Below are 22,419 nucleotides of genomic sequence, written 5' to 3' on the forward strand. Positions count from 1 at the left end.
CTGGAGACTATAATAACAACAGAATGTCCCAGACGCTGTGTATAGGTTTACCATCTGGAGGTTCCACAAATAGCTTCGTGGGTTGACTCACCTCCATGAATCTATCTCAACTAGCAACACAACACTGAGAAAACACAAACTTAAATCCCTCAGTAGTAAGCATGTGTAGAAGGAATAAAAATTCAAGGCAGAGTGAAGTGTTACTGTTAAGGTCAGAATATCCAGTCAGTCGTGCTAAACTTTTAATGATGCATGTACATTTCTTCTTCCAGGTTTAAGGAAGACTGTACAACATATAACTTTAGTGATTAAAAAAAAAAGAGGAAGGGAAGCTGGTTCGGATTTTCATAAACAACCAAGTTTAGTTGATCATAAACTAGAAGCTGGTTGATTACCTGCATCACTGGTGGATCCCAACCAAGAAAGAAGTATTTGTTCCAGACACCTTTAAGATTGACTAGAGTTTGTATGTATATATTTTTTATAGTCTGAGGAGGAACAGATTGAACTCCTACAAGGATGTCAGAACACTGAGTGGCGCTGGCACCATGTTGAGGGTTTGTTTCATTGTCAGTGGCACTGGTGGGGGGGAAATATTGTAGACCTTTAAATTCTTAAATGTAATCTTAAATCAGAAGCCACAGTTGAAATTGAGAAAGGATTGAAATTTCCAACAGGATGAGGAGCCCAAACACTCAAAAAAGCTGGGTTTGGAACAGATACACAGGAAAACATTAAGCTTCCCTGAAATTAATTTCATGGTTAAATTTTCCAGGGTAATTGTAATGCTGTATTTATTTGTACATATCTCAACAAATTCTGCTAAAAATGAAATTCTGATCCAAATTACTCTAGAATTAGAGAAAATCCATAACAAATTCAAATGTTCATTTTTTTTTAAAAAGCTGCATTACTACTCCACCCTGAACAACAATCCAAACAAATCATTAAAGGCATGTATAATTATGGTATTGCAGATGATTAGGAACTTCTGTCTGGAGCAGTAAATATACTTATTTAACTTTAGAAACTCAACAAGAGTCACAGTTTTTTTGTTAAGGAAAGAGTCATTAGTAGATTTTATTACAATGTACCCAGTCACAATTAACTTTTTATTGAAAGATAAAACATGTGTCAAAGTTCACATCTATGTAAAAAAAAAAAAAAATCTAACAATAACAGAAATAACCAAATGAAAATCATCAACATCAGAAAAAAGCAAAACAAAAGTGAGGACAGGCATTGGTGTGATGTTCCAAGAGACGACACGGTGAGACTGAAAGTGAAGATCTGAACTAAAAACCACGCTGGGATCAAAAAGCTCTTGTTGGACGCTGTTGGTCTTCAGGCTACAGGACTTCCCATAAGTCGTTCTTGTCGCAGTGAATTCAATCTGCTCAGCCAGAGATCTTCAGCCGTCTCTTTGTCCATGAACAACTGCAGGCCAGCAGAGAGAGGAGAGGACACGGTAGGAAGATTAAAGAAAGAAACGGGACCAACACCCTGAGCGCACTCAGCTACAGGGACAGCCAGGGCAGTTGTACTTTTGCACAAGAGCCACATTTGCCCATCTCTGTTCACAAACGAGCACACACTCATACACTGACACAGATGAGAAGGGTGAAGTTTAGGTGCCCAGCAACATAATCTGGAATAAAACTCCGAACTTGAACTGCAATATGAATATTTAATTATTCTGCTTTTTGCTTTGCTAATAAGTACATGTTTTTTGTTGTATTTGATCAATTATATCAGTGAGGGGATTAGTTGTTAAAGTATTATCGTTCACCATCACAATGTACCGACTGATACCAGAGTAATTCATAAAAAGGAAATATAGCTATATTAACTATCAGTTTATGTAATATAAGAGTTTACATGGAATTCGTTTTGCTCACTTTTTTCTCTCAAACTTCCCACAAATTAACCAGCAAATAACACCTTGCGTCATAATGTTCCACACAATAAACACTTGAAAATTACTACTAAAATTATATTTTATCCAAAATATAACAATCAGAGCAATACATTGTTACAGATAGTATTTTAAATGTAATAATGTGATCTATTATTTTAGCAGCAGTATGGAAAATTATGGCTTCTTAAATTATAAAATCTTTAGGATCTTTAGGCTAATATCATAATTTTGTGATATTTGTAACTTAATGGAATCTAACCTTGAGAATCCCTGTATTTGCTAATTAGCTTTCTGGACTAATTTTTAGCCCAAATTTTTAGCTATGTCCTATAAAACAGACAAGAAGTCTCAAGATCTAAATGAAGATCTGCAATTATGCACCAATATGAAGGCTTAATATGGATTAAAAATTATATGGTCTGTGAAGAAAGTGAACTGATAATCCTAAATACATTTCTAACTGATCTTTATATACCTATTTAACACACAATGTGTAAACAAATGAAATGTTTTACACATTAAGTCAATATCCACATCTTTCCCAGCACCACACCTTGTAGATAAAAACAACACAAATTACCTAAGAGACAGTTTTAATCCACTATAATATGATGTCATTTATTCCTGCTGTTAATAGTGTCTTGTGATGTAACACAATTGTATGTCTCACATAAAATAATTTGGTAATTCTAATTTCCAAATTTAGGCTTTTAATAAATTGTTAGCTTGCACTTTAATATAAAACACAAATATGCAGTTTGAACATCAAGCGCTTTCGAAACTTTGAAAACACCTAATTGAAATTCAAACATTTTCAGGGAAGTCAAGCACCCGTACGAACCTCGAGCGCCCTGAATACTGCGCCCTGTTTTTTGAGTGACGCCTACTCAGATCTGGCTGCGTGGAGTAAATTTCAGCACGTACCACCTCATCCATTCCTATAAGGCTAGAAAACGCCTGCTTACCACTTATATTCAGTACATTACTGGCAGCGATGGCACCGACTGTGAGGAGGCTTTAACGCTGCAGCTGCGAGCGTCTGACGGATGAAGGCCTCTGTTTATTAGGAAGTAACACAATGACTGGGGATGCAAAGCACCGAGGCACAGAGTGGGAAGATATCAGATTATTTCTATATCCACTGCGTGTGTTTATGCGAGGCTGAGAGATGACGTTGACATGCCGGCGATATGTACATTCTGTACATCTAGGTGTTGATACGTGTATTACTCTGCAGATGGTCGAGCAGCAGCCCCCGCCGAGCACGTCAATCCTTCATCTCCAACCTACGCCGCGTACAGCTGCACCGCGTGTTATCTCGTGTTAGACTCGGCACCAGTTCTTGTCTGTCGGCCCTGGGCTGGTGTCACGGTGCTAATGAGGCTGTGTGTGTGGGATGACAGTATCTGAACCGGGCTAATGGGACTCATCTGTTCTAATTGGAAGTGGAGCAGGAGCTGGAGCCGAGGCCGGGGCCTGCCTGGGGCATATTGCTACCATATATCAGCCTGTCTGACAGTGTATGTATGTGTATGTGTGTGTGTGTGTGTTGGGCTGGGGGGCATGGTGCATCTCTGCGAGTGGGTTATCTGCATACATCAGGGCATAATTTCGTTTCCCCCAGTGGAGATAGATGACTGGGAAGCCCCAGGGAGCGTTATTGGAGTTTAAAGTTTTTTCCCCTCTCGTTTTTCATTTGCAATCAGAGAAGGAGGCCCGTAAAACCGGCAAGCTGCAGAGTCTCGCACGACGTGATGCAGTGGATAGGAACGTGCTGGAATCATGGGCGCCGTAAATAGTAGAGGTGTTAGTAGAAGCAGTGACACCTTTTAAAGGGAGGTGGCGGGGGGAGGGGGGGATGTCACAAAGTTTGTCCAAATCGCCATAAACTCAAAGTGTCACACTCATAAAAAAAAAAAACAAGGCGGAAATAAAACCGTAAGGTGGAGGCGGAACGTCTTATCGAGGTTGTGGCGTTTTAGTGTTCTTTAAAAAGTCTATTCAATGAAACTGAGCGACAATTTGAGACGACGTTGGAGGAAACGGTTGGAGAAGATTTGGCTGGAGGAAACTTACACTGGGATGAGCGAGGGTGCCGCTGTCATCATAGACTATAGACATCGGGAGGGAGTAGTCCTGAGAGGGACCGCTCTCCGATTCCTGCTTCTTCTGAGCTGCAACAACCTGTGTTCACAGAAACACATGAAACATAAAGGAATAAACGAATCTCAGACTGCAAAGAGCATGCAAATATGACACAATATTAACAGATTTACAGCAAAAAAATAAAGGTTAATTTTAAAATATCTCTAAAGTATGACTCGATTAATACATTCAATAAGATTATCATACAGACAGTTGCAAACTGTACATTTAAATATTTTTGTATGAGGTATTGAATTGCGGGGCGCAGCACTGAGACTTGGATCTTGCAATATGATCTTCGTCCAGCAGATGGCACACACATATTGACTGTACAATTGTGAAAAACAGTAATAAAAGCCAAGCATTCTTGAAAGCTATTGTTAAATTTCCCTGGACTCATTTATCTTTCAATATAAAAACAGCTGTAAGTTATGTAGTGTTGGTTTCTAAGCTGTTTTTTCTAAGTTATTTTTTCTCTTTTATTTAGTTATTTTTAAAGTCCTTTTGTTTTTTGTGCTCAAACCTAGTTAGAAAAAAGAAAAAAACCCACTGAACATTAAATTTACAGTAATTCTTAAGGCACCTGTGGGTATATTTTGACTCAATTCCTCAAGCACATCAATTTAATTTATAATATCATGGAAAGAAAAACAGCAAAAAGAAAAATCAGAATGAGAATTGTGGATGTCCAAAACCCTGGTTCATTCCCAGGAATAATAAATTCAGAACTGATCAACTGAATTGATCAGTTCAGTTTATTAATAATTCACCATTTCACAACAGATGTCATCTTGAGGCACAAAATAAAAATAAAAAAACTCATGTCGAATCACTCGCACATACAAGTTAATTGATCAAGTAACAGTTTAAAAGACAACTGTATCAACTGTTGAGGAAAATGTATAAAAACTTCTGAGTTTAAATACAGTTAAAACATAATCTAAAAATTATCTCTATGGTCTGGCATCTAAAAAAACAATATCGTTTTCGTAAGTCTATCTTTTTATACACTTTCTAAATATACCACCAGTAAACATAATGCGCACACATGTATGTTTTGGCATTTTTTTAAAAATGGGAAAGACAAGAGAACATATTGATTGATAAAGCCATATCTTCTTAAAGCTTCACTTGTCAGAAAATGTCTAAAACGTCTACTCGCTTAAACCTGATTATACAGTTAGAAAAATCATTTAAAAAGTTTAAAAGAACCGAGTTTATTTACACCACTGCGATGATTAATTTGATAGAAATGCTTTAAAGATCTTAGCGGAGGGCGCTCTGCATCCCTCACGTTGCCATTTATAGAGCCGATAGGCAGAAAGATGGCTGTTAGAAATGTTCACATCCTGCAGTGTGGAAACGTTACCATATGTTACAATAAGCATCGTATTTGAATGGCTGGCGTGTCTTCACTGTTACATTTATTAAAAGACGAAATAACTACATTAACATTTCACCAAACCCATTACTGTTTTAAACACCCCCTAGTACCAGCCCTGGAGCAGATGTTTACCCAGTTGGACGAATCTTTTTTAAAATTCATTTGGCAGGAAACAAAAAGTGAGCAGGATATGAAACACACTGACTAATAAGCATGGTGATGTGCCATGTGTGAGGCAGAAAGAAAAAACAACAAAAAACTACTCATCACATTCCTGGGGAACAATCTGCTGAATATACATTTTTAATAAATGCAGCTTGCTTGTTTTTCTTCTTTTTATTTATTTATTTAAAATGAGGGCTGTAGCTGACAGAAAGAGCTTCACTAATCTTTCATCAACTTATGATTGAAAAGGATTTACAGTGACTTCTAACGGCACTAATTAAAAAACAGTAAACAATGTGGATTAGAGAGATTAAATAATTATTTCAACGGAATAGTCTTTAAATCAATTTTAATTGCTGGTAAACGCCAGGTTATCGTTTTTAAATAACTCAGAGATGTATTGTGGTGTAGATGAAAAATGTTGAATTTGTAGTAATTATGGTGTTTTTTTTTAATGGAGGGGAAATATGTAAAACATCGTTTAAGTTAAGAAAGGTTTTCAACTACAGACGAATGACCTGACTCTTAATTTAATCTGCAATTTTAAATATCTGATCTAAAATTAAGTGAGTGGATGTTATAACATTTCTTTGACTTGATTAGCTGTTTTGTTATAATTCATAAACATAAAAAAAAAAAAAAACTAACCTGGAAAAATACACAACTAAAGCAAAACTACAAAAGAAGTTTTGACACAATCTGTGAAAAATCCCCATTATAAATGTTTTTATTTTTATTTTTTCCAGATTTCATATTTTTTCCAGACAAGGACCTCTTCATTTAGAAATGTAAAACTTTGTTGGAAAAAGTTTTTATTGGATGAAAATTAGTTGACAAATTGATTAATCAGATTAATCAAGTAGACAGATTCATCTATAAAGTACTCTCGCGAACTTGGTGATTTGTGTCCCCACGGGCAAAATCTATATTATCTAAAAAAAAATGTAATTGCAATGTATAAAAACAATCTGCAGGCTGTTCAGCGTTCTTTGTAGTGACGCAATACCTTTGTTTGTTTAGCTTAGCAGTCACAGCTGTTTACTGAGCCGATAACTGGGGTCACAAGTCTGTGTCACAATTGTTGTGTTGGTCAAGAACTGAAAATGTCTTAAAAACTAGCCTATATTCCAAAAGAGTAGCTGTTGTCAAAACTTTATTTTGCATTTATCTCAAGAGTATTGATCAATAATTCAAACTTTAAATGGTCAGTGAGTCGTAAAAGAACTCGCGGTACTTGCAAAATGATTTTTGATAAAAGTTGATGTAGAAAGCAACAGCGCAAAACATTTTAAAATCAAACCAACATCAAACTCAAAATTTAAGACTCCGGAATTTGTTCCAATCACTCAAGTCAAAAAGCGATGCTGTGCTTATTTCTGATTTAAATACATAAATCTTATTTTATTGCCATGTTGTAGCCTACACAATCAAGGGGAAGATTGAAGACTTCATGGTTATCCAGGAGGTAGACCGGGACTCCTCTTAGAAAATGGTAGAGTCAAAAAGAGCCATTGCTAAAGAAGCTGGCTGTTCATATAGTGCTGTGTTTAAGCACATTAATGTAAGGTTCAGTGGAAGGAAAAAGGATGTTCGAAAAAAAGCACACAGGTAGTGAATAATAGTAACTTTTAGAAGACTGTGAACATTAATGCTGTCAAGATTTTTGGGGCGGATTTACAAAATGTGGATTCTGGCTGCAGTCGGTTAATACACAGAAATAACCAAGGAATGTGGACAACAACTGTGGCATGATCCTCGTGTGAAGTCACCCCTGAAGTATCTTATCTCTTCTAGGGAGAACAAAGATTGAACCACTGCAGATTAAAGTCAATTTTTTTCATTTCACTTAGAAATCAACGTACCAGAGTCAGGAGGACGAGCGGAGTTGATGACACCGGACGCAACTGCAGACCGCCAGTAAAGCAACCTCAATACTTTAGCAGAGCCATATTAATGCAGCAAGTCATGCAAAAGAAACCACGGCCAAGACTGTAGTGGATATACTGCTACAGTACGTGAGCATACTTTACAGTAGGACAACAGTCCTGTATTAAAATTAATAGGTCTTATGTAATATTCTAATGTTGGAAACTAGATTTTGGCTTCGGCTGTGAGTATTTGAAAGAAATAAATATTATAAATATTGTAGAATATTTTGAATGGAATCCCTAGAAGGAAAAAAATACTTTGTAATGACAAGATAACTTATAGAGACCTAATATGAAATTATTTTTCCATTTCATCCAGTAGATCTTGTAAGAATATTTGTTTTTGGACATGCTGTGTTGCGTGCAATTTCTGCAGCGGTCTAAATCTCTTGGCTCCCTTTGGCCACACGGGTCATGACTTTTGTGGGTTTGCTGTCGCATGTTGTCACCTGTATTTTAGAAACAGCCATGAAGTCCAGACAAATCTAATTCCAGCTCTTTCAGAAGGCAGAAACATTTCAATAATGACCCCTGCATTTGGTCTGCCTCTGCGCAACCAGAAAGGCGAGGGGTGGGGGAGGAGGTGCAGGGAGACGCAGACGCGGGACGGCTGCCGCCTGCTGTGGCTTTTGTGTGGGGTGCTGCCGTCGTGGAGGAAAAAAAAAAGAAAAAATTTCGATGAAACCTTCTCGGGTCGGGAGCAAACGGCATTGAATGGGAACGTTTGATTTGGTCTGGGCCGTCTCTAGACAGACGGCGCGGAGCGACGCGGAGGGGCGAAATTCAATAAGAAATGGAGCGAAAAAAGCTCAGAGAGTGAAGGGCCAGGGGAGAAAGAGGGACAGAACGCACCTTTGTGTCATCCCGGGAAGATTTGAAAGCCTGAGGAACAAAGGAATCGCTCTCGATGGCCTCGATGTCCTTTATCCTTCGCACTTGCTCCTCCAGAGAGGTTCCCTCTGAAAAACACGTTAAACAAGGGAAGCCATGAACAGAAACACACATACAGAGAAAGACACGCGTGTTCTCCATCACACAGAGTGTGGACCACCTTCTGTCATAATCTGAAAACATTTGGATTTCCTCTAGACTGGCCTCTTCTTCCAGTATAATACTATTTGACACATACAGTAAAAGAAATCTGATAATCCCCCCGATTTTAATCTTGTGCCTCCAAGAAAAAAGGTATTTATGCTTTTCCAAGGACACGGACTTCCACAAAAGGTAAAGAGGGGAAAAATACTAACAAGGTAATAGCCAGACAGTGAATTACACTCAGATAATGGCATTCTAAAATAATCAAAATATGAACACAAGCTCACTGCAGTGGAATTTCATTACAGGGAATAAATGTGATTAAGTTTTATTCAGTTCAGACCTCATGTATCAGAGAGTATACTTCTCCGGCTTGTCCAATTTCACAAAAACAGACACAAAGGGTTTCCAATAAATTACTCCTGGATATAAACACATCAGGATTTCTGCATATCAGATGACAAATCACTTCAGGAATCTAAAAGCAGTCTTTGTGAGCGTGGGAGGGCAAAAATAGGTGTGCCGAGGAAAGTTAGCGACAGGGGGGCTGGGGGGAAAGTCTGAATGCACTCATTATTTTCTGGCTGTCAATCTTTCCACTGATCAGTCAATATTCATCCCTCTCTTTCCCATCTATCCGTCCTCTCCTGCACTCTCCCATCTCGCTGTCTGTCAATCCAGCAGGCGTCCGTGTTTCTGAGCGGCACGGATGTAGGCTGCGTCAGTGACACAAATGGGAACATGCGTAAGAGAGTACGATATCAGAAAACTTAGATTTTGCTATGAAGGGTGAACCAGATTTTCACTGAGTGATTAATATACAGTGGGGCCGTGCTGTAACTCTTTTTGGACTGAATTAAGTCCTTATTTAAGTTCTAAATGTCTACATTGTAGGGATAAATACCTAAATACCTAAAGTACCTTGTATTTATACTCCTTGAACCCTTTTTACCATCAATACTGTGTAATTATAGCAAATGTATGTCTGGTGTATGACACTAGCAACTTTTACACATCTAAAACTAAATATGTTATGTAATGTATGTAATGAGCCAGTTCGATTCTATGACGCTTACCGGAAACTGCTTGCACTGTAAACAACCATATGGAGAGCCAGAGATAAAATGTCTTAAACATTCGTGTTGCTCAGACTGTAATTTATTTTGGAAGTGTTTTCATTTCCAAGTATAATAAAGACTGAATGTCTTTGTTCACTTCTTCCACTGGCATTGCCACACCACAATCCTAATACAGGAAGATTACAATTCAAAACCAAAGCAGAAAATCAATGTCCTTGTTCATAATTCCTTCTGCTGATTGGCCCGATTGGAAACCAGAGGAATCCAGCTCAACAGGAAAAAGTGAGATGAGGATTGAGCAGAATTTTGTAGGAAGGCAATGGCCAGGCTAGGTTTTACCCATTCTTCCTTGCAAAACAGCTGAAGCTCAGCTAGACCGAATAATTAGCAACTTTCAAGTATTGCAATTCTCATTAAGATTTAGATCTAGATTATTCTAACATGAAATCACTTCAATCTAAAACATCCCATTGTAGCTCTGGCTGAATGCTTAGGATCATTGACCTGATGGATAGCAAAACTCTGTCGTAAGCTAACGTGTTCTCTTCCATGTTGTCTTGTTTTTAGTTTTATCCGTCTTTGCATTTTCTCTAACCAACGTTACTGTTCCTGCTGAAGAAAATAACCCCCACAGCATGCTACTCTCTGGTGGGCTCTGGGCTACTTCTCTGATTATTGTGTTCCATTGTCGGCTTGGTTCCAACATAACTGGATTTATGGATGTCATCAGCATAGAGATGATGTCCATGTATTGATAATTTGAACAGGTCCTTGTTGTACCCCACAGGGCAAGTCAGCTTGTCATATTGCATGTTAATTCTGGTGTTAAATGTCTCCCCAGCTTTATCCTTGACCCATCTGTGTGTTCATTGGTCTTCAGTAATGTTTTCTGACAAACCTCAGACCTCCAGAGAAACGGCTATGCTTTAACCGCACACAGGTAGTAGACTCAATTTAACCAACCAGCTGCCTTTTGGTAGTTAAACTGGATTCTACTTAGAAGTGTCAGAGTAAAGGGGACTAAAGACAAATATATGCAACACTATTCATATTTATACTTGAAAAACAACTTAAAGACCAACTATCCAACCATGTATGTTTTCATTTTGCTTCACATGCTTGATGTTGGTCTGTCACATGAAATCCCAACAAAATAACGTCCAGGTTTGCAGTTGTCGTGTGACAAAATGTGGAAAAACCTCTAAGGGGTGTGAATACTTTTACCAGCACACTCAAATACAGTGTGCATTTGGAGCTGATAAAAAGGATTTAATTCAATCCATTAGCAGCTATAGAAAGGGTGTCACAACACATCTTTACAGCCCCGGCGTTTAATGAATAAATGAATATTTGGTCCAGCCTTCACAGCAAAATGTCACCCTCTATCACGCACACACTTTATTAAGCTTCATAATAGCACTTCAACAACTCTGGTCTGATTTTAATGCGCCGCAGAATTGGACAACTGACTGACGAGTTGGATTAAGCCGTCCTATGTGACAGACTATCGGCTTGTCATCCAGCGCGGAGAGATGTGGCTCCAAAAATAGTCATTACCTTGACTGGGGCTTCTAGATGGGGAGCCTGAACACGGGCCCAATATCCTCCTGGAGGCTGTGGACTGTCCTTCACACCGCAAGCGTGTGTGTTTGTGTGCATGTTTGAATGGAAACTCACGCTTGTGACTAACCCACATTTAATTCAGCACAATTAATTCATTTTTTTCCCAATTACCTTCCCATCTCTGCTGTCCTTTGAGCATGAATGCCCTACATAAACAATACCCACACTTGTCGACACACGCACACAAACAAACCCACACACACACACACACACACATCTACCAGCATCTCGTTGGCGGATGCTTTCCGCGTTCAGAGCAGGAATCCATTAAGACCTCAGACTTTTTGACAAACACATTATTGGTAGATAAAATGACTTCCATATGCTGTTTGTCAGATGTCAGCGGGTAAAGATATGTATTTCACGAGAAAATCAAAAATAATGGACTTTGAGTGCGGGCCAAGTGAGCTCAGAGGCGGGCAAAAAAAAAAAAAAAAATCAATACTCCAGCAGGGCGAGCGTACTCTGAAGCTCGAGGAGGTCAAAGTTGATATTTAATATTGACACATTATCTGGCAAATTAATTTAACAGGTCGACTCGATTGTCACCGCATTAGGAACGCTTCTCTGTCAGCGATGAGAGGAGGTTAGAGCGAAATCTGAGAGCAGGGAAGCAGTAGGGAAACAAAAGGAGGGGCAATTAAATGCACAGTAGCGGCTGGTTCATGGCGGAAATTTAACAACCTGGAGAAGGAATAAAGGTGAGAACAGCCTCATTATTAGCTATGAAGCTGTGGGTCAAAAAGTCCTTTCGTAATTGCATCCGTGCAAACGTGTTTACTCTGATTTATATATATAAAAAACAGAGTCAAAAAAACTCTCTTGCCATCTCATTAATGGAATTAGTAAGATAGACAGGGGTGCTGATGAGTGGCTCAAAATCAATAGGCTATTGTCCTCCCTAAATAGCTGTTTGTCCACTTCATTGATTAAGACCCAAAGACGAGGAAGGGGAATCAAACCAGCCAATGGAAACTGATTTCAGATGGTCTCCTTTAGTCCTTGAAGGCAGGAGCGTTTCTCAGCAGTTACGCTGAGACGCCAAAAGAGGGGGCTGTTCCACAGCGCAATACGCACAGGACGGTCTGAAGCCTTTGGGCTGCAGCGGTGTTGTCTTTGTAAACTTGACTTTGCTCGAGAGTTTGTCAATCACGAGTAGCTGAGCTGAATATATTGCTGCTGCTGCTGATTAATTCCAGTAAGTGACTTCACCGACGAGCCAGCTGAATTACTGCAGACCTTGTTGTTGTTGTTGTTGTTATGTGGAAAAGATGAACAAAAGAGGAACCAACTGCTTGTTTTATAAAGACATGTTTGTTAGTATTTAGGAAAGGGAACGTAAAGTCATTTAATGAACATATTCAATAAATAAGTTGTAAAAATGTGCAAACTGTGTTCCTTAATTTATGATTGTAATGTAATTGATGTTTAGTTAAACAACACTGGGACTTGCTGAATGGTTTCTAATATAAACCAGCTGAATCACAGCGCGCGGGATTCCTTAAAGGGCTCAAACATTTAAAGGCTTGTTTTAAATGTAATTTTCTTTGTGTTGCTTTTCTGCATTTCTCCAAGCACAACACATCTGTTAAAAAGTTAAAAGCCAAACATCATACCATATTTTGGTAACTGCTCATTTTAAAAAATGCCTGATTTTCTCGGCTCAAACTTTTTATTTTAGTCCATATGCAACTTCTTTTAAGGCTTGGATTCAAAGGTTAACTATGAATTTATTGGAGAAACTTGCACAGTGGGGAGGCTTTAAAAAACAAAACAAAACAAAAAACAAGATGGATGGTTGGAGAGATGGATGGACGCAATACTAAGTGATTCCCTCCTGTTAAATAATTCCCACAGTAAAATGTCAGTGGGTAAAGACATGTATTTCACCAGAAAATCAAAAATAGCCCTTTAATGGATGAAGGACTTCATCCATTAAAGCCCATAAAGGTGTTTAAGTGCATGTGTGGTTTTTCACTCAGTAACTCCCAAAATACTTTCTTTGTTTATCACATCTAACTAAAAACCAGCTTACATGTATTGTATAAAAGCAGCATAAAAAGCTCACTGTTTGGAACTAATTATTTTTGGGGACTTTTTTTTTAAAAGATCATCACGAAGAGAAAATGAAGCAATGACACAAGTTCCGAAACTTTTTCTACGCTCTACTGTTTTGTTTTCCCCACTTATCTAAAATTGTGAAATACTTGAATCCAATTTCAAATGGCTTCCAGACTGTGCAGGAATCCTGGGATAGACGTTTAAGTTTGGGATTTCACGTCTTATCTTCACAAGTACACACACTCCGCAGCGTCTGTTTATTTCCCAGGTTTCGGTAGCCATCTCTCTCCCTGCGCCGCGGTAAAAATGTGTAATTCAATGCTCAATTTAGGCCCCGTCTCAGTGGAGATTTTTTTTTTTTTTGCCTGCTAATTGATAGAAATTAAGCCATTAATCAAGCCACTAGCCATCATTCAAGCCAGGGAAGATGAATACAAACTTTCATAATAACCACCTTCCCCATTTTAGCCTTCATTAGCATTAATTTTTAATGTAATTATGCTATTCTTTTACACTGAGCTCATAAATTACTGCTCTTTTGTTGCCGGCTGGCCTTGTAAAATCTAAAGTAATGCTTTGTAGTCTGATCTTTAAGGCAATTACTGGCTTCTTCACTCTTTTATCTCTCTGCATTTCCAATAACCTGCTCTCTAATGATTTATCTCCGCTGCCCCCCTACCCCCCTCTCCATCCCCATCCCTTACCCCACTCTCTCCTATTCTCTCTCTCTCTCTGCACCAGTGGCCAAGTGCCCTGCTGCCAGCCTCCACCTCCAAAATCCCGTCCGCCTACGTTCTCCCCATCTCTTCATCTGGGAAGCATACAAACACGTGCACGGATGCTTGCCTCCACCACTCTTAACAAAAGGAGCGCATTCGCTGTGTGTCAGCGCACTAACTTTGTTTACAATCTCCTTTAGTCATTTTCCAGCTTCATTAGCACAGATCCAGCTCCAGCAGTGGCGACAACATCAGGGGAACGCCGCGGTAAAGAGAGACCAGGCGCTGCATCTCGCTCTCTCTGTCTCGGCTGGTCTCTCGTGGGCCTTACCTGTAGGCTAAGCTGCTCTTGTTTATGTAACCCCTGAGCTGAGTAAACTCACACATGCACGCACGCGCACACGCTCGCAAGACTTGGCATCAAACTGAGTCAAGCTTAGCAGAGCTGTGTGCTGGGGGCGATGGAGGGTCTTCGGTCTGGCCCCGTTCTCAGCAGCAGCAGCATCCTGCCTGCGTCGGAGTCTTTAATGTGCGATTCTCCGGGCCCAAACAACAGGCTGCTGCAGTTGCATGCCTGAGAACTGGACTAAGCAGTAACAGGAAAAATAAAAAAAGATGGAGCTGCTTATTAAAATCTGTCTGAAGACATTTGCTGATCTGCACTAAACGATTTCACACGGATGAAGATTGACGTTTCTCCAACTGACGAAGGGTGGAAATCAAGAAACCGAAGCCTTGTGGCGTTATAGAAAGGCTTGCACCTCTTACAGTTCTACTGGTTTTTTTTTTTTTTTTGGTCACACTTAAATGCTTCATAAAACTCACATGATCAGATAAAAGTGAACACAAAACGAACTGATGATTCCAGCTAACCAGACCTTGTATGAAAAGCAATTAGCCTCTAAACCTAATGACAGGTTATGCCACTTAACTTTTTACATCGCTGTGCAGGAGCTTTGACCTCTCTCCTCAGTCGTATTAAATGGCCTATTGAAGGTCCTGCCACCGCATCTCATTGTGATTTAATTTGGGACTTTGACTAGGCCATTATTTTATTTTTATTTTTTTCTGAGTCATCCAAGTGTGAAATTACAGACGTGGAACTGATAGCCAAGATAATTGTATCAATTACAGCACGATTCCTGAAGCAGCCCCAGAGCATCACGCTACCACCGCCATGTTTGATCATAAATGTGATGCTGTTTTTCTGAAATGCTTTGTGCAGGAAGCAAAGATTCAAGGTGCAAATAGTAGAAGGTGTGCATGAATACCCTTAGCAAATGGGATATGACCCCATTGTACCCCTAATTGTATGTTATCAATGTTAGTCGTTTCAGACTAGAAAAAAGAACAACATGACAAAAACATTTATCGCATTCATGTCAGTGAACAGTGAATTTAAACTTCTGGCCAGAGCTGCAAGTGCAGAGTTTTCTTTCCACAATAAAATAAAATAAAAAAATGTGAACATTAAGATGCTCACATTTGGTTGTATTGCAACAATGACTTGTGATGCTGTTTTCTGACACCTGCCTGAAACGCGTGGCGGCCAGGGTCAACGGGTCATGCTAAATTAAGGAAAACTCCACCAGCGTGAGCCAGATGTCCTGAGTCTGTCCCAGAGGAGCGCCCTTAGATGTATGTATGTGTTTGTAAGCTGGAATATGAGTGGGGCGATGTCCAATGACAGAGCAGGTGGCTGAGCTATTCTAATCTGAGCTCCCATGAGACCACACACACCAAGCACGGTTACTTATACATACATCTTATGCCGACCCCCTCTTTTAAAAACGCTGCATGTGTCTGCAACCGTACTATAGTGGCGATGCTCTATTTAGCAAAACAGGCCAAGTGATCCCATGTGGTGCTCACCTTGTTATCAGTGTCAAACGGTCTCTGTGGATTTCTGTCAAATCCTGTCACAATCATCAAGGCCTGTCACAAATACTCTGCTTTCGTAGTGAAACCCTTTATTGGAACAATTTAGAGCAAAGACTATAATATGTCAAAAAATGCTGCCTTGAGCATTATTTAACCTCAGGCTTATATGATCTTATGTGATATCTGTTTGGCTTCAGGAAATGAGGAGCAGCTGGGGACTGAGTGTCTCAAATACACGCACTTCTGTCCCACCTTCTGCTGATAGTGATCTTCCACTCTGCAGTCAATAAAGGTCTGAATGATGAATTAAAGATCCAAATAACCTGCTAATGACAGGATGACACGGCAGCCACGCGTCATGCTCAGATATCGGCGTCCAAATCTCTGCTTGCTGATCCATCCTTGCTCACCGCTCCCCTCTCCTCCGTCACTCAGCTGAATCCCTCCCGTTAACAGACGCCATCTTTACTCAACAATCCTATTAGAGCAGCTCAATGTGCAGGTCTGGCTTCACTTTTAAGTAAATCCGCCACTCGTCAACTGTCACATTGGTGAAAATTATTTATTATAAAGCTGATCACTTTAGTGGAGCTGGTCATTTTACCCTTGACTTACTGTCGACAACCAACAATTTAAAGTAATTTTCCGTTCTTGCTCTTTAAAGAAATGTGGTTTTATGACATGGTTCTTAACTGTTGCTCACAGGACACTTCTTTTTATTTGTTTTATTCTCAGGGTCCTCATGGCTTTGTGGTCTCTGGTGGCTTTTCATGTTCAGTTCTGTTTGTTAAGTAACAATATTTAAATTCAGTTGTTTTTTTTCCCAGTTTGGTTTAATTGCAATAGTGTCGTCAGAAGTCGGCACGTTAGTCTGTCCCAAGCAGACATTTTTTGCACAATTTGTGGAACGTAGGCTACAGATGCGGTCCTGCATAGCTTCAAGAAAAATGTTGGTGCACTTTGCTCTTATTTCCTAACCCTTATCCCTTACCTTAACAAAAACTTAAATGAGAAGTCATTAAATTATTCATTGTTTATTGTGCTGTGTGCAGTTGTGAACTGTACAAAACAAAAAACAGAAGGTACGTCACATAGACTGCAAAGGACTTTGGACGGCAGGTACTCGGAGTGTGTTTAGGGTGTGAAGCGACATACTATTATGCAAGTTTGATGATCTTGGCTCGTCTCACAAGAACCTTCTTGAGTTTTGATGATTGAGGGTGATTTCACCCCTTCGCCATTTCCTACTTTTGCTTTTTTTTTAAGTAACTGTTGAAGTGTGCCAGGAAAAGTTTCAAAGTGACAATGCATCAATTTGCCACCACCTAGGGGAGGTTGGCTTTGAAAGCATATGATTTGAAGTAATATTTTAAAACCTTTTCACACTCTACTGTAAGGAAATGTGACTGTCTGACTGTAGTAAATATGATCAACAGAAGGAGGCTACTCAATTTCAGTCAACAGACCCAACTGAGATCTGATCTATAAGAAGTGGAATACAGTGTAGTATAAAATATTTAGGGAAGAAAAAAAATACAATTAAATTTAAGTTATACATGATTGTGCCGTGAGAATTAACTGATTTAAGAAACCCCTGTAAGATTAAAGGTACCAACAGGAAGTAGGTTGAGATAAAATGGCATTTTGTGGACACAAAAAGGGGATATGAATCAGTGAAGGGGCAAATTGACCAGGAATGGTCCTGACTCACCCTGCTGACCTGCCAGCACAGTGATGACTGCAAACATGAAGAGCTAACCAAAACCAGCTGGGTGAGGTTCTCTTACACACGTGTGTGTGTGTGTGTGTGTGTGTGTGTGCGTGTGTGTGTGTGTGTTTTTGAGAAAGAGGAAAAAAGAATAGCAAAGAGAGCAGCATGAGTGTTAGTCGATGTCCTCAGTCTGGGCAGCATCACAGAATCTCGTTAAACTGTGACGTTTTCACAGGCTGAACGGTGAGATGTTCAAGATATCACAGCTACTTTCTGTGTGAACTGTTTGCAAACGGGTATGGGCGGGGTTGCTTGCTTTATTAAATTTCGTTTCCCATTTGTCCCCAATTTGACAAGACACTTTGCCTTCAATGCAATTCTACTGCAAAAGCAAGAATTGCAAAAAAAGTTTATGAATGTCAGAATAAACTCATTGTATTTTTTGTATATAGTCACTATTGCATCTTTTTTATTAAGTAAAGTCTTGTTTTAGTGTGATTAGAAATGCAGTATCTGCCCTGCCCTTTACCAGAAATAACAAGCGTTTGACTGCATTAACTTGATTTTATACCAGGCTGCGTGTGTGTGTGTGTGTTGAATGTATGCGTATGTGTGTGTGTGTAAGTGCAGGGGAAAAAAGTGCATCGGTCTCCATTTTTCAATCCCAGGCCGGTCAGCAGCTCTTTCATGAACAACTCTATAATTAGGGAAACACCAAGCAACTAATTACTTAATTGGAGCAAGGTCCTTAAAATGAAAATGATGTAATCAGAATCCTGGAAATGGATTCGATTTTAACAGACTAACACATGAATGTCAGCACACACACATCAGTCTAGTACACACACACACACACACACACACACACACACACGCACACACACCTCGTGACCTACAGTCGTCTTGACAAGTACCCATCAAGCAGCCAACTCTTTCCCCTTAGTTGAGTTGTAATTGATTCTCCCTTTAACTCTGCTGGCTCCTGGCAGCCTCTGTATATGTGTGTGTGTGTCCTTTCTGTGTGGTCTGCTACAAACTATATAAGTAAAGGTCATGGTCATGCATGCATGCGTGCGCGCAGTGTCTGAGTAGTAATTAATTAGGCAAATGTTGCCCACCTCCTCTCTGGCTGACCTCAGTTGTGGACTAACAACCTTGGCAATGAGTTGAACATAACTCTCCTTTAAAGGAAGTCATGTAAAATCATAACGAACCTACAGTGACAGTGTTATTTGAATGTAAATCCATAAATGTCTTCATGGTCTATATAATAGGACATAAATGCATGAATGAGTGAGCAATAAATGAGTGTATGAATGCAAGGTGAATGAGTAAAATGGCATTTTCGGATAGCTTTGAATTCTAGCAGATGTGCAAGTGTGCTCCATGACTCTGTGTTAGCATAAACCTCAGGTGGAGCCAATTCTAAATACGTGGTCAAAGAAGACCCAAAAAGTGTACAAATGCATCATTTGTATTTTGAAGCAGAAGAGAATCACATACTTTTTTTTAAGTAGGCATTGGCAAGTATGAGATTTTTATGGGATGATAACCTTCAAAAATGCTAGAGTACTGATGTATAAACAGTTTTTAAATTCAGAAAGCGTAACGTACGTGACGTACTAATAGACTTGAGGTACACATGTTAAATAGTTCTATATGTTTAGAGGTTCCAGTCCATATGGAGAATCACTGGAAGATTTACAAGTTGTTTAAATAGTTAGGCTACCTGCTCCGGATATCTCAGCAGTCAGCTGCTTAGCAGACATCTAAATTGTAACAAGCCAAATGTAACATTTTAACAGGAGTTTTAAATGAAGCTGGATAAAATAAAAAGATGTCAACGTTTCAAAAACCTTATGTGTTTGTTCTGATAACGTCAGTCGGACGATTCCTCTCTGGACTTTTATGAGAAGGTCATAGATGGGGGCTGGAAAGCGTTTAGATCTTAGTTATATGCCTTAAAAATGCATCAAGCAAAAATAAAAATTGTGTTAGCTCCATGGTTATTTCCTGCCTTGAATAGATACTTTACTTATACATAGCACAATCCATAGTATGGCATAATTGGTGGGTGTTTTAAATAGATACTCCACTGTCACACTTCATTATCAATATACATTGTCTGGGCAATGTTCAGAACAATATGCACCGAGGGAGTCATCTACTCTCTGCGCCTGCTGGTGTTTGAGGACAGGCACAGATAAGCCAGTTATCTGAAGTCCTGTCCGGTCTGACCCAGCTGGTTGTATTTATCTTAACCACTGAGTCGCAGCTGATTTTTCACATTTCTTTGTCCTCTTTAACTGGCACTTAAAAAAGTTTTCATTCCCCTTCACAGGTTTCTAGAGCCATCTTGTGAATGATAATTTTTCAACCTCAACAAAAATCTGTCTAATATTAACTAAAGAAGCCTCTTTTTATGCTACAACACCTGCTTGTACCTGATATGCTGTGTTAATGTTTATCTTACGAACATCACAATTATTAAAAACATTAACGTCTTCCTATTACGAAACAAATTATTTATATTTACGCTTGAATATGGCAACATGCTAAAGTTACTCGTAAGTTTCAGGGAATTCCCGTAATTGCTGTAAACACAAGGAAAAGTTTCAAATTTCAATGAAACCTTTTAGGAAGTTTAGTTGAAATTAGATGAAAATAATAATAATAATAATGATAATAATAATAATAATAAATGTCACCCTGCTTATAGCAGTATTTTTTTTTTATAAACTGCAACTTCACTGCTTTATTTGTTCATAAAATACTCACCTTAAAACATACCTGAGGGTCCCCACAGGGGGACTAAAACACAGCCACACAAAATCCTAAAATACTTCTAATGTCTCATGACAAACCCAGCAGGGGCCAACACATGGCCAGGGGCCTCCCCAATATGTCAGCACTCTGACCCGCAGCAGTCTGTGGGTGTGTCTAATCACAGCACTCTGTCCACCCTGTCGGGCAAAAGACTGTTGCTGATTAAGTCCAGATATGTGTCAACCCCTGTGTGTGTTCGTGCGTGTGTGTGTGTGCGAGCGCGTGCGGGTGGAGTATGTGCAGCCTTTTTATGTTGATATGTTGACAATGGTCTGGAATCTAAATCTAAACAACCTTGAAAAAAACAACAAAGAAAAACGCCACAGTATTGATGTATTAAGATGTATTGCTGATTAAAAATCAATAACATATTACTGTTTTTATTCAAAACCAAAAAATAAAAATTTGTCCTACTGCTACACACACACACACACACACACACACACACACACACACGCACACACACACAAACAAACAATTTGATATTTTAATTTAAAAACCAACTAAATTTAATCTTTTTCATGTAAGCATTCTTAAAAATACTATGGGTTCAGCTATTCTGATCTGCCTGGAGTAACACTGGATGAATAACCAGCTGGTTACTTGGTAAGGCTACCTGCTCCAGTTGACTCGGCAGTCAGCTACTGGACAGAATGTCAGACTAAGAGAATGAGTTCAATTTAGTATTAAATATAAATCTATAAGGTAAAAAACAAATACAAAGTAAAAAAAAAAATGCTTTTTTAAAATCTTAGTCTAATAGAAGATCTTATTAGGTATCTCATATCTTCTACAAAGTACCATAAAATGCTTTAAGCTGGTGACTCTTTGGACATTGGTTTACCGGCAACGGGTTAATTGATAAGGGTAACCCAAGAAATGATTACGAGTGACAGAGGCTAAAAGGTTTCTGTCAATCATCTGCCTGGTTGACCTGGATGAAGTCAGTGTAAAAAGGATACATGGTCAATTTCTGAGTAATGTCGCCCATGGCACAGATAGCTCCCCACTGTTATTGAGTTAAACATGTCATTCCATAGTCATCCCTACAGAAATTATCAAGCCATGGCTTCCTTCCCTGTGGATGTGACAGCCACCATGGGCGGTGGCATCGGCATCCCATTAGCCCAGGACAGGGGGGATGGGAGATCAAATGGGGTTAGGAGAATTCGGCATTCACTGCGACTCGTTCACGAGACCAGCAGCACTCAGGACAGGAGGTCAACTAATCACCTTGCTGTGCCATTTCCGAAGGGATGGAAGGGGGAGGATGTGAGGAGTAAGCGGGAAAAGAAAATCAGCCTTAAATTTGCCGTGATGAAGAATCAATAAAGCAGTAATTGCTTTACTTATTACCATGCAATGAAACAAATTGGGGGGAGAAGGGAGGCAAGCAGAGGGCTGGCATGCAGCATGAACGCTGTTTTTTTTTTTTTTTCCCCTGGCTGCTACGTTTGGAGATGAGCACAGAACGGAAAAGGAAAGGAGAGGAAAGGCATTTGGGCTTCAGTGGGCCAAGGCAAGGAAAAAAGGTCTCCTCGTGATAATTAAATCTTCTCACACTGATTTTCTGCCAAATTTATTTCCCCAGGGACCATAACTCTGATTCAGTGCTTACAAGCCATGCATAACTAATCATTTCAAGGGTGGGGGGGGACCACAAACCTGAATGAATAGTAAAAAAAAGAAGGATGGCTACACTCAATCCCAGGCTTTATTTATCCCTAAATCAGTCCTGATTTAGGCACGACAAAAATCAGATATAACCCTGACTGTTCTCCAGTAATATTGTGTTTGAAAAAGATCTTTAAAGTGATGGTGTAATTGACCGTCAGTGTGCTCAATTCGCAGTGCCGTACTGGCAGAGAACATCCTTTAATTCCTGGAACAAATAGAAGCCATGAAGCCAATGAAGTGTCGGTTCAATACTCCTCTGACTGTTCC

At 39.4% G+C, this 22,419-nt stretch overlaps 1 protein-coding gene across 1 annotated transcript in view; it reads right to left on the reverse strand.

The window, feature by feature from the left end:
- Positions 1-1,098: 1,098 nt before the first annotated feature.
- The window catches only part of rsrc1 (arginine/serine-rich coiled-coil 1), a 138,725-nt gene continuing 117,404 nt past the window's right edge, over positions 1,099-22,419 (reverse strand). The window contains exons 8-10 of the mRNA XM_014990682.2: positions 8,393-8,499; positions 3,995-4,102; positions 1,099-1,437 (exon numbers count right to left, since the gene is read on the reverse strand). Coding sequence (XP_014846168.1) covers positions 1,345-1,437; positions 3,995-4,102; positions 8,393-8,499 — 308 coding nt within the window. The 3' untranslated portion in view covers positions 1,099-1,344. The remainder of the gene's footprint in view (positions 1,438-3,994; positions 4,103-8,392; positions 8,500-22,419) is intronic.

Source organism: Poecilia mexicana, unplaced genomic scaffold (genome assembly GCF_051168715.1).
Source record: "Poecilia mexicana isolate PSO_F unplaced genomic scaffold, ASM5116871v1 scaffold_13, whole genome shotgun sequence".
Taxonomy (NCBI): Eukaryota; Metazoa; Chordata; class Actinopteri; order Cyprinodontiformes; family Poeciliidae; genus Poecilia; species Poecilia mexicana.